Here is a 13,026-nt window from a genome sequence, read left to right as displayed (position 1 = left end):
CTAAGACACTCAGCAGTGGCTACTGCCAAACTTCTATCCAAAAAAGCTTTTTTGCACTGAAAGTGCAGGTGGTCATGGTGCACGTACGGGAGGAGTCAGCTACATGTGTTATAAACACTGGGATCTTCCTTCTTTTCTGTTGTTGGCCATACATCCTCTTCTACTCTTTCTCTGTAGTCCAATGACCATATAGCCCATCTGGTTGGATTTGTTGTGGGAAGACATGACTTTTAGGCTAGGATTTTTGGTGGGTGAGTACAGCTTTAATGCTTGGGGCATAATAATTCTTGATTATTGATTACAGTCTGATAGCACAGGCAGCCCCTTACACCTCTGCCTCCTGAGATGCACCCAACTGTCTTACAGGTTATGTCAGCTGGACCGAAGCACAAAATACAAATCCCATTCACATGGTTCATCTCTTGGTAAATCTTTCTTACCTTTGGTTGGTTTGCAAATGGTACAAGCCTGCTACTGCTGCCTTTCCATCAAGTTGGGAGGTCCAAGCCTGCTTATGACCAAGTTTTGAGGAGTGAGGAAAAGGGAGGAAAGTTGTTGTTATGTGAGCTCCCACACTGTTGTAACTAAGGTGTGCAGAGCACAGGTAATGCTGATGATGGGGCAACACATTTGCACATGCATAGAACTGCATTTTTCAAAGCAGCCTAAAAATGATGTGCCCAGATGAAGGATTACCATCTGACCACTGTTCTCACCATCAGAGTAAGAGTGACACAGGGAGAGGCTTCAGCTGAAGAAAGCGTTGCTTTGCTCTGTCGCATAAATAAGAGTTACTGTGTCCACTGGGCATTTGCATGGAATTGAGGTTTCTGGGAATGAATGTTCATTTCTGGTGCCACATTCATTTAAGTTGTTCCAGGCTTGTTATGTTGAACAGGCAACTTGTAGACAGGAAAAAAAATACCTGGGTTAAAATAACCACTCAGCAGCAAGTCTCTGTGGGTGATATCCTGCCAATTGCTGAAAAGCCCTGAGACACCAGGAAGGACATTGAGACAATACATATGAGAGACATTGAGGCAAGAGTGTGAGCAGTCAGCAAAATTGGAAACAAACAGCCAGTGATACAAGCTGTGGATTGCAGTCTTCAAGCACAGATATTGTGCTGGGCTGGGGCTGGACAGGACATGGCAAAAAGAGTCACTGACAGACCAATGTATGGGCAGAAAAACGTGAACTGTTTCAGTTTTGCCTGCAGTATCTATGGAGTGAAAGATTAGCAAATCCCCAGAGCAAGCCAAATTATCATTAATCATTTAAACCGTGACTATTCTCTGAGTAGGTGCCTTTAGAGGAACTGACTGTGCTGAGGCACATTACAGTGCATGGATAACAAAATGGCCCGTAATGTAAAGACCAGAAAAATCCCAACTGTCTGTCTTTGCTTAAAATACCATAGTAGCAATGTTTAGCAAGTGGCCTGAACTCCTGTTGCAGACTGACAATGTTTTTCATATGTATAGAAAGGCAAGCATAACAAGGAGACTACGTTAGCACTTCTGGCTGGAAGGCAGCCAGAGAGTATGTTGAGAATTCACTGCAGTGTATTAAGTGGTGTATGCCACTGCTGTGCACTGTGTGCCTCTTCCAGATCAGGTTCACTTCTGGGGGGACGGTAAAATGTTGGGTTTTGGCTCTCAAAAGCTTACTTGCATCTGGGGTGCTGAAAGAGCCCTTTAAAGCCTGAAGCCATGGGATGGTCCAGTGAGCATCCGTGTTCACTGAATAAGTACAACAATTCCCAAAGCAGAGGCAGAGAGAACAGTGAAAGAATGGTACCTAGAGGAGCCTGCCCTGTTCAGCTGCTCAGCAGGACCAGATTAGGAACCTGTTTCAGTGGAGATCTTCCTCCAAATACAGACTTCATCAGCTGCAAATAACACTCTTAGTGCAATGTTGGGTAGAAGAAATGTGTTAAGCAATCAGCAGTGTTCTGTATCCAGCTGGTGCCTTCCATGCATACCCTTTCCATAGCACTGTCTATTCATGTCCTTGCCAAGCATCATCCATGCCTTCATCTTCATTCCTTACTGGGTGGCCCTGCCAGCTGAAGCCCTCTTCAACAGCTCAGATCCTCATCATGTTGAAATATTTAGCACAAAGGCTCACTGTGCTTGACCTATGCGGTTAATGAGTTAAGTTTTCCTTCCAAGCAAACCAGTCCAAGGCTGTCAGCCCTGAGAGCCTCATTCACTGATGTTTCAATTCATAACTTTGGACCTGGGACCATTCTGTAAATGCACTGAATTGATGACTGAATATTTAACACTAATGGTTTCTTCCCCTCTGCAGGGGTTTGACACTAAAGGACCTCGCCTGGAAACTGTAGGAAACTGCACAGGGTCTGAGGTGCTGAGAATCACTGCTTCTGCTCCAGTGCACTGCGCGGTGGATGCAGATGGCCTCTGGTTGACCAAGGGTTCATTGAGCATCCAGGGTTTCCATTCCTTTCAGTCACACCTTAAAGAGAGGCAGTCTGTGAGGTGTGCTCGACAGAAGATGTGTATTCTCAGCCTGAAGTAACGCACCCTGCTTAGGAACTCTTTCCTTTGGCATACCATCCAGTGAGGCTAAAACACCTTGTTTTTCTTTCCCAGCTTCAGTTTGAAGAAGCTGCATGGTAAATCTGAGAATTTGCATCTGGGGCCCCAAAAAAAGCATTTGTAAAGGGTTTCTTTCCCCCTGGTTTTTCTTCTGCTGGCCCTCTCCACTTGACCTCTGGACATTTCAAAATGGGAAGGAAGGATGCAGATTCCTAGCCATGAGAAACTTAGCAAGACACAGAGAGAAAATTCACAGCTGGACATGTCGTAATTTGCGGTAAATGGAGACCCCTATCCTGCCACAGTTAAATCTGGAAGTGCAGAGTAAGGATAAGGATCAGTGAGCAGATAGGCAGAGCTGTGTAGCATGCAGCGAGGTCTCTGCCAGTCTCAATATTTAAATCTCTTTCTTTTTTGCAGAAACCGCAAGTCCCCTGATATCAAATCCTTTCCCGCTTTTACAAAGTAAGTGTGATGGATGTCTGTGGTGCGCAAAGGCGGGGACTTCCACCCTTCAGCCATGCTGGCTGGCCCTCTTAGCATTTTTCATTAATAAATGTTTTTTTTTATTATGAGTCCAGGTGTCAAAGAACAAAATGCCTCACTTCTGTGGCTCTGGTTTCAGATTTAAATGCAACAGAAATCCTTCAGGGTGTTTCTGTGCAGTATGTGGCTGCTAGACCATTTAGACTCACAGCCTTCTGGGAGTTAAGTTTTGTGAAATACATCAATAATACATGTTCTCAGATATGAAGGTTTGAAGACGGAAAATTAACCCATGTTTAAGTTAACATTTACGCACAGGAAAACTTGTCTTCGTGGCTCAGCTCACTAAACACCTTTGCAGAGATAATTCCCTTTGGCCTGAGAGCACAGGTGAGAAATGGGAGCCCAGGGCATGGTGGTGAGCAGGCAGGAGGATAAGGAGAGCAGGTTTGGGATGGGTGGATGCAGGTGGTCTCTGCTTGAGATTCTGCCCCGTGTCCTTGATGCTTTCAACAGGCAGAACTTCTTCCTTTGCCTTACAGTGTGTTTGTTTACTGCTTGGCTTGCGTCTGGATTTTAGGGGTGATGCTGTGTGCGCCAACCTTGTAATCCAGCACTGCTGTCCCTTGGTGTAGGACAGCCCTGAGTGCTGCACCCTGAGCATGGCCACAGTGGCAGAGGACTCTTGTTCTTTCTCCACTTAGAAATCTGAGAGAGAAGTGAGAACTTCATTCAGAACATGAGAGTTCATGTTGGAAGAGAAATTAAATTAGTGCCAACAAATTTAACAGCCGTGATGCATTTGGGACTCCCCTTTTTAAAGCATGCTTCATACCACCTTTTTATGTAGCACCTCTTTTATTGTCTGATGGCTGGAAGTGACAGAAGTTCTGTTTTCAAGAAACTTCCACTTATTTTGGTGTGTGATGGCATTTTTCTAGGAGACTGCTGCAGATTCTCATGTATTGTTTCATTGGTTTGTGTCAAAGGTATGGGAAGATGCAGTTACAGTGTTATTAAAGCTAAAGCCAATGGAAACACTGGGTGCTAATGCTGAGATGTTTCCCTTACAGTTCTTCTGCATTTGTTCTTCATCAAAATGTGGACAGAAGTGTTGAAATGTGGGTGTTTTCTGCTGAGGAGAGAGCTGCCTGGGGGTCTGCTCCCTGCGCTGCCATCAGTTGTTGAGCTGGCTGCTGAGTTTCACTTGTGCACAAGAAGCTCAGGGCATTTTCTGTTTAAACTTTCTGTTAAAAGCTCTCAACTCATGTTCACTCCTGGTCTCAAACCAGGCTCTGCTATTTTCTCTGGCTTAGATGTAGCAATGAGAGTTAACATGGGAATTAGAGTGATTTATTTAACCTAAGCGCAAATGATGGTTTTTCTCTGTCTTGGCTTATACAGCCTGCTGCCTTACTCTGGAGCCTTGTTCACTAGGTATATATAAAGCACTAATAAAAGTGTCTAATAATAGCCCTGGGAAAGATGTTTTAAATTGTACAACCAACTGTGAGTGTTAGTTCTGTGTGGCTCCAGAGACTGAAGAGGCTTCAGCAGCTGCTGGTGCTTTCAGTTTCTGTAAAGGTGTTTTCAGAGAGTACCTGGGCAACCAGTAAGGGTGACATGACAGCATGTCTTGTTCAGAGTGGGGGGAGACCTGGCTCGCAAAGGAGGTCGGTTCTTCTGGGGAAGGATGCTACTGGGGAGAAGGAGTGCTTTGTGCTCAGCAGCCAACACCCAGTGCACCACAGACAAATGTCTCTTCTTTTGGGGGAGCAAGAGTCTTTGGTGCTTGATAGGAGAATGAAATGCCATTGCTTCAGAATGCTGCAGTGCATGAGTTTCAGACAGCTTGCAAGAGGCTGTTAGAAGTGCCCTGGGATGGGTGTTTGCAGTTCCAACAGCATTGCTTGCTTGCAGTGGATTTTCTTGTGCTCTCCACTACACAACGCCTCTACATTCTGGGAAAACTTGGGAGTGAGAGTCAGGGGAGCAGCATGGGTGCCGTGTAGCCAGTCTGTCTGTCATATACTCAATGTTGTACCCTCTCCCCTTCTCCCATGCTGTGTGGACAGGTCTGGCCCATGCAACATTTGCTGTTTCATGCACAGACTTTCTGCTGCCAAATTTAGGCTATGGGATTGCATGAGGCTTCTGAATGTACAGAAACAACTCAGAGCCAGGGAGACAATGGGGCTGATGTGGCAGCCTGAACTCTCTGAGGGTCCACTTCATGATTTCTTATCCTTTTGTGAAGACTTAGAGCCTGTTTCCACCCCTTCTGCAACAAAGCCTCTTGCGTGCAGCTTAGCCATGTGGTAGAACATGGAGGACAGGAGATGCCCAGAGCCTTGCTTTGCAAGGCTGCCTGTGCAGCAGCATGTATCGGGGTCAGGCAGAGCCATTTCCCTGTTGCTGCACAGGCTCTCCAGCTTTTTCTGCTACTGCAGGAAGTGCATTGTAGCTGTTGCTGAATATCAACCCATGTGAGAGCTTGAGATGTGTCCCAAGACCTGCAGAAAATGCAGCTTATCTGACTGCTGGCCCAGCTTCACAGCTCTGGTCTTGGCTATGTGAAAAGCTTGCTTTCTGGAGGTGGAGGAACAATAGCATCCTGGCATTTCATCTTCTGAGATGTTTAGTGAAGTGTGAGAATGCCGGGCTACGGGTTTAGAGTTGAGTGTTGCAGGATTTTAATGGCTTATTTGTTAATGTGAAGTTTTTGTAGGATGCACTAGTGGCAGTAAGTAGAGAGGCCAGTCTGCTACATGCAAACTGCAGGACCTTGTGCCTAGTTCACAGCCTGGCCAACAAAGCAAGAGCAACCAAAGCTTGGGATTTCAGCCTGTAAAGGGGGAGTGGTCTAAAGCCAGCCTTGGTGAGCTCTCTGCCTATCTCCTTCCTCCTTTCATGGCTGTGTAAGGTGAGTTTTGGGCTGTTTTCACACCCTCCCTTCCCATCACCCAGCTGCTCTAGGTTGGGCAGTGGTTACTGGGAGTGAGTTGTGGAAACAAGAAGAGGAAGGGAAGGCTTCTAATGCAGACTGGTAAATTTATCCGCCACTCCCTTGAGATACAAGTGTGAATGAAGTTTGTGTGAGTGTGGCAGCCCTGCGTGCCCACTGAATTGGTGGGGTCTTGGGATGATGTAGCCCACATCCTGCACCAACCCAGGAGGGCTCAGGGCTCTGGGAGCTGTGGCTACAGATGTGAACTGGAGTCCCAGCCTGCAGCCTGAGCAAGCCAAGTACGCAGCAACAGACCAGCTGGCACCAGCATGTGTTTAGCATCTGCCCAGGGGAATGCAAATTAAGGAAGCTTGCAGAAAGGAGAGCACGCTCCTCCCCAGCCCACGCCAAGGGAACAGATCTACAAAGTTCACAGCACGTGGCATTGCTAAGAGGCCCACGGCCCTAAGTAAGAGCCAGGAGCCTGTTTGAGCATATGGGGTAATGGCTGGTTTTTTTCTCATCGAAAGGGGATACTGTTGCTCCTGCCACAACTCCCAGCTCCCTCAGATGTGGAGCAGCAGGAGAAATTGGTTTCTGAGAAGCAATTAAGGGTTTGAGGAGGTGAAGGAGAAGGTTTCCAGCAGCGTGAGACAGGCTGTCTGTGTTGGAAGTCTCTGAGCCATTTCTGATCTGACTGCACAGCTGCTCTTCCTGCTTTGCTCGGCTTATCTTGGCCACCCAAAACAATTGGAGCTGTTGGGGAGCACAGGTGTTCTGGGGGGTGGGCAGCACAAATGGGTCCCGGCTTTCCTTGTACTGCCACCAGCAAAGCTGAGAGGGAAAGGAGAGCTTCGCTGATTGGAGCAGTCATGGGAGGACCTGTGGGTCTTTGCTGAGTTCAGATGATCTGATGGAGAACAGATCCCTTCTGGATGCTGTAAACCTCAGTCTGAGCAAGGAAGAGGAGAGCTGAAATTGCCCCTGGGAAAGGAAAAGCAGAGGTCCTGCAGTGGTGTGGAGGGGCTGTGCTCTGAGGAAGGAGAAGGGGGCACAAGTGTGGCTCACGGGTGTTCAGAGCAGTTCTGACAACTTTTCCCCTTAACTCTACCTTTAAGTTGCAAGCAGAAATCAAAGGGAGAGGGGATTCACTCGCACCATGTACCAGCCCAGATGAGCAGTTCTTTTCCAGTGGTGGCTTTTGCCTGGTTTCAGATACAGATTGCCTCTTTCTTCTCTCCACCTTCCAGATCTCTCTCCCTCTTCTAGCGCTGACACATCCCACCCTCCTTCCAGCTGATCTGACTGTTCCCAGCTCTCTGCGCTGTGGAGCATAAGGGGCTTAGCACCTGACATCTCAGAAGATTAGGGTTGAGAAAGCCCACAGGGATTCTGCACATCTTCCCAAGCATCCCTTCCCTCCTCCTCGGGAGAGACTTTTGAATTGTTGGATGAATTTAAGTTTTATTCCTAGTTTTAACTTAACTCATTTTTATTTGTGGCAAATTAGACTTCTATGACTCTTTGTCTCAAAAGTATTTAGGAAAATGTTTTTATATTTTCAGAATGCGAAACTAGTTTTGAAAGTAGACAGTGGTTTTGTTTCCAGAGGCGGACATTTCTGTAGTAGAACAGAAGGGGAGGCTTTTGGAAATGGGATGAAAATCAACAGGATTCTTCTGAGAAGAATCACAAATGAAAGACCTTTCAGAGTCACTGAGTACACAGTATGTTGTAGTGGCAGAGGGAGGAGCTTGAGATGAAGAACCGTGGAGACCTTGATGGTCACTGCATGATGGGTGCAGATGGGGAGGACCCAGAAAAGACTGGTCAGGAGTGAAGGGAAGGCAGGCAAGGAGAGAGCTAGAAGAAAGACCAACATGGCTTTGAGGTGATAAAATAGCTGAGAATATGACAGGTGGAACGTAAAGCAGCTTCAGTGAGACAAAATAAGCTGAGAAGGAAATGTGAGGATGTAGTGAAACAGGAGAGAAAAATTAATGTGAGAAATGTGCTGCTTGGAGAGTGCTGGATGTATATGAGTGATTTGCTTCCCAGTGAGGCGCCCTATAACAGCTTAGGGGAAGAGTTGTTCTGGTGGCTACTTGGAAACCTGCTGCTAGGGGAATTGTGGAGTTTATGTACTCGTCCGGGAGCAGAGAACAGTCCTTGGACTGTGGCAGTGAAGGATGGATTGTTCCACCACTGCTTTCTACAGGCCAAGGTTACTACAGGCAGAGATGGCAGAAGGGAATGCATGTGCCTGCTTATGTTTAAATGGCACACAGAGACCTGAAGGTGTCCCAGGGAACCACAGTGTGACATCTCTAAATTTCAGACTTTCTGAAGCACCTCACATGTACAGCACGTTCTCCCAACTCTATTGTAGGGGAGGGGGCTCCAGCAAATTAATGGGGCAAAGAACAGGGATAGTAGCTTTGTAAGCTGCCCTGCCTGCAGCACCAGAGCTCTTCTGACCCTGCCAGGAACCTGTCAGCAACATTCAGCAGGCTCTTTGAAGTGTGATTTCTTTCATTAGATTAATCAAATGTTTATTTTGACACTTGAAGGGGGAGTCAACCCACTTAGTTTGAGACATTTCTATCTGAGCAGGCTAGGCTCCATGAGCAGCAGAGGCAAATAGGTGCATCTGTAACACGAGTCATCTGACACTGAAATACATATCTAAGAGGGATCATTTGCATCCGTGTGGGGTCTTCTGCTCTCTGACAATTACAAAAGGAGCCTAAAGAATTAGATTACATTATACCTTTTGTGGCGTTTTACCACAACTGACTATTTCACTACTGATGATTTCAACAGAAACAGCCAGTCCATATTAATTCCCCCAGTCCTGAAATTCCTGTGTGCCACTCAGCTGCCAAAGTCTTCCCTTTTTTTCACAAGCAGTTATTTAAGTACAGTATTTCCAAACTTCCTCACTACAGCAAAAAAAAAGGAGTAGCATCACAAGACAATACAGTAAGTTAAATAATGCATCGAGCACAACTCCTCCAGATGGAGCTGGCTCCATTATTTCAGAGGGCTGTAGGTTTTGTATCAAAGGCTCAGCAGGGTGTTTAACCTTATGGCATGTAAGAATAGCTTATATGAACTGCTCATGGTCTCTTTTATGTTTTTTCCTCACAGCTTCCTGTAGCCATCTGATGAATTCTGGGGTTTGTTACCTGAGATAGAAATCTTACAGATTATAGCCAAGTCAGGCTTGTGCTTTCCTGTATTTTGGTTCTTCCATCCTGGATGCTGGTGCTTTTTGCTTATGTTCAATAGATTCTTAAGTTTCACTGATGCAGAATTTGTTTTTCCCTTCAAACACAGAGATTTCTGGTATATTGTAGCAATAGACCTTGCTCTCTGTGTGTGCCAGGCATTTATATGCAAAGTTGTTTATATACCAAATGCTTGCATTTGTCCATTCTGCTGTTATGAAAAAAATGCCACAGCATAAATGGTGGCAGTGTGCTGGTATATCTGGAGGTATAAAAGCAGAACTGCAATGTTAACATGTTTCAGCCGCTGTAGTTTGATATTACATCTGTCAGCTAATGCACCCAACTAATACTGTTTAAATGAGGAACTGCAAACATTTGCTATTAGGTTAATTAGGTGGAAAAAATGCACTTTCAACACACTTGTTAGAACAGAACTGAATGTATCTTTCAGCTCATGAGGGAGCTCTGCACCCAGCTCTTTCCTGACTCCAGCTCATCCATATTACTCTGGCAACATGGCTCTCCTGCTCTGCTCTCAGCCTTCTGGCACAGCTCTGATTTCTGTGCTTCTTCCCCTCCACCTCTGCTTACCCCAGTGACTTGCTGCTGCTGAGCCCAGTGGCACTCTCTGTTCCCCAGTCTCACTGCACTTGTTGACAGCCACAAAAAACCAAACTGAGTTCCCCCAAGGCACTTCTCCATGCCCCAACTTCTGAGCAACAGGATTTTTCACAACCCAGTGCTCCTTGTCTTACTCAGGAAAGGCAGCAGAGACTGGAATTTGACAGAACTGGATGTAAAATTAACTCACCATGCTTTGCTTTCGGGCTTAAAAAGAACAAGGATGTGCTTAAAACAGCCTGCAGCAGGCATGAACTAGTAAACCCCAGTCAGTATGTAGCCTCTCAAATCTTTGTGCAGCTTCACTGAGATCCCCCCCAAACACACATCAGCAGGTGCTTCACTTTAGTGCATAAGCTATCCCTCTGCTGTCCCAGGCCTTCTCGTGGCAGTAAAGTGAAGCACATGGAAAAATGCCTGACCCCAGCACAGGAAGGAGTGACGTGCCCTAGTGCTTTCCCGACTCACAGCCCGAGCCCTGCAGCTTTGGTTCTAAGGAGCTGCTGTGACGAGCACGCGTGGGCTGATGTGACAAGGACCAGGCCCTAAGGCGCTGCCCCACTACTGTACAAACTGAAGTATGCACGTGTGCTGCTTCCCTGCATACTCTGTATAATTCTTCTGAACTGATTTCTCCCAAACAGAGCCTTACACCTGTGGAGCTTGTGGAATCCAGTTCCAGTTTTATAACAATCTCCTGGAGCACATGCAGTCCCATGCAGGTAAGCTGGGCACTTTGACTCGCTTAAAGCGGAGAACTAAATTCTGCGCTGATGCCTGATGTTGACCCCGTTGTGTGTCAATAGAGCTTTCTGTGCTCACGGTTTCCAAAGCCCCAGTAATTTCACCTGCAGCAAAAAAGATACTCAGAGGCTGGAGCACGTAGCAGTGGCTGCAACAATGCAAGGCTCACAGTATATCATAAATATTACTCCTTTCCCTAGGAAGAGAGGAAACATGCCGTGCTAGCACAGAGCACATCAAACTACTCATTCCCTTTATCCAAAGGTATCTAGGGAATGCTCATTGCGTAAGCATTAATGGGTTACTCATACAGCGGATGAAATCCCTCCTGCAAAAAGGGTAGTTCTCACTGAGGCAAACAAAGCAAAAATGCTTGCAGGGCAGCAGAGCCTTTGCCCACACAAGTCTTTTTCTGTGCTTGTGTCTCCTGGACTTCTGCAAAGGACTGAAATGTGTTATCAGAAGAAGAATTTGCTATTTCAGCAGTTGTGTTCATTTCCTTCTCAGTGCTCTTCAAAAGAAAATTCTGAGCAGTTCACTACTTTGTTTCTAAGCCATTTTTTTCGTTTTCTATCTCAATACATAAAAAAGGATTTTAAAATTTCAAAGCCAAAGCTGTTTCAAAGACAGCATTCAGAATATTCAAATATGTAGAAACAGGACTTTTTTTATATTGGCAGAATTTTTTTCTTTTTTTCCTCTTGAATGAAAATTCAAGTGAATTCACACAGGTTTACAAATTAAGTCACCTTTGACAGACCTGTGTTCTCTGACAGACAGCTGCTCTGTTGAGGTACATGTTCAGTGCTTGTGTTTGCCCTTACTTTACAGGTAAGCCCCAGATAGAGTGGCATGGAAGGACAAGTGGCTTGAGGAAAAGCATATTTTCCGTTCTGTAACAGTAATTCTAATCAAAGTTCTTGTCTTGTTCTGTGTTTTAGTCCTAATTTTAATGAGTGTTCCTTGAGTTCTTCATCTGCGCAGTTCCTCCATTGCAGTTCAGTTCTCACTGGTGAATCTCAGTGCAGGCTTTGTGTGTTGTTCAGCAGCTACTTTATTTATCATCTTTGTAATGTTATTAATAGACAGTTAGGGTGATTTGTTAAAGTTTTGTATGAGTTTTGTGGATGTTATTTTCTGTTAGACCATAAGCTGGTTAATGTGGGGTGATTGGACTTCATGTTACGCCAGGGAGTGGTGAAGCTCCACTCAGGGTAGGAGCAGCTGTCACTCCATGGTGATGGGGTCTGTTCTTGCTGTTTGTCGATGGCAATTCTGCTTGCCTCCAAGCTGCGTCCTGACCATCCTGTTCCTTGTTCTGGTCTCTGGTACTGAAATGCAGCATTTTGAGTTGTAGCTCTTGATGACACTGAGTAGAGGAGCTGCAAAGGAGGGACCAAGGCTAAGGTGTCAAAGGGGAGAATGGCAATTCACTGGCAAGGTATGAGCTGTTGAAAATTTTAAGCTAGAGCTGTCTGCACCTTCTTCCTTTTCTCTCTTCTTTACAAATGACCCGTGGCCTCTGGGCTTGTTCACCTGCGTTACTTTGGACACAAAACAGGGCTGGAGGGAGCAGGTATCTGTGATCTGACTCATGTAATGTCAGCAGAGATATATTAATGGGTAAATCTCAGGATTACTCCTGTTAAACTCTGTATTTTCTAATGTCTCCCTGCTCTGTTTGTAAGTCACCTTCTTCTGCTTGGCTGCTTCCCCCTCTCCCCTGAGTGTCTCACTGGTACAGTGACAGCAAGCTTGTCTGTCTTCTTTAAGTGCTTTCTCCAGGCATCACCGAGGCTGCCCCTTGTGAAAGCAGCTGTCCCCTGCTGTGTCATCTCTCTGGATGGTGTTTGCCAGTCTTGTGCTCATGGTTCTTCCTCTGCAGGGAACAGCAACCTTTCCTGCAGATCTGTGCAACTGGAGGCAAGCGGCACAGTATTTGCTACTGTGGGGTGAGGGTAAAACAAAGTGAAGAGGTGTGAAAGCTACAGACAGCTTTGGTGGGTGTCCGGTTCTGGATGTTGTACTTAAGCAGAGAAACAGTGGAGATTACACAGGGCTTGCAGTTACTCAGGTCACAGTTTGTTGCCTTTTAGCCTGTCAGAACTTGGGGATTTCCATATCCAAGAACAGCATTGGCACAACATCTCTGAAGTGTGGGGGTGCAGAGACCTTGCAGTAGTCAGCAGAACTGGTGACATAGGATCCACATACTGGGGACACTGGCATAGTAGCAGTTTATACCAGTCCAATATGTCTGGCTCAAGCAATGTTACATTATGGGGATGCAGAGATGCAAGAAGCCCATATGGGTCAAATCCTCCTTCAGTTAATGTGTTCAGGAGTCCAGTTTGGCTTATTGTATCTGATGCAAAGGGCTAATCTCTTCCAACTACATGTGATGCATCCACTGAGCCCTCTCACAAGTCAC

At 46.0% G+C, this 13,026-nt stretch overlaps 1 protein-coding gene across 2 annotated transcripts in view; it reads left to right on the top strand.

Moving 5' to 3' along the window:
* Window positions 1–13,026, top strand: part of ZNF618 (zinc finger protein 618) — a 131,246-nt gene that overhangs the window by 107,996 nt on the left and 10,224 nt on the right. For both annotated transcript variants that reach the window (XM_010564632.1, XM_010564633.1), the window contains exons 15-16: window positions 2,985–3,029; window positions 10,496–10,573. In XM_010564632.1, the coding sequence (XP_010562934.1) occupies window positions 2,985–3,029; window positions 10,496–10,573 (123 nt within the window). The remainder of the gene's footprint in view (window positions 1–2,984; window positions 3,030–10,495; window positions 10,574–13,026) is intronic.

Source organism: Haliaeetus leucocephalus, unplaced genomic scaffold (assembly GCF_000737465.1).
Source record: "Haliaeetus leucocephalus isolate CR32 unplaced genomic scaffold, Haliaeetus_leucocephalus-4.0 Scaffold183, whole genome shotgun sequence".
Taxonomy (NCBI): Eukaryota; Metazoa; Chordata; class Aves; order Accipitriformes; family Accipitridae; genus Haliaeetus; species Haliaeetus leucocephalus.
This window is presented reverse-complemented; position numbering and strand designations above follow the sequence as displayed.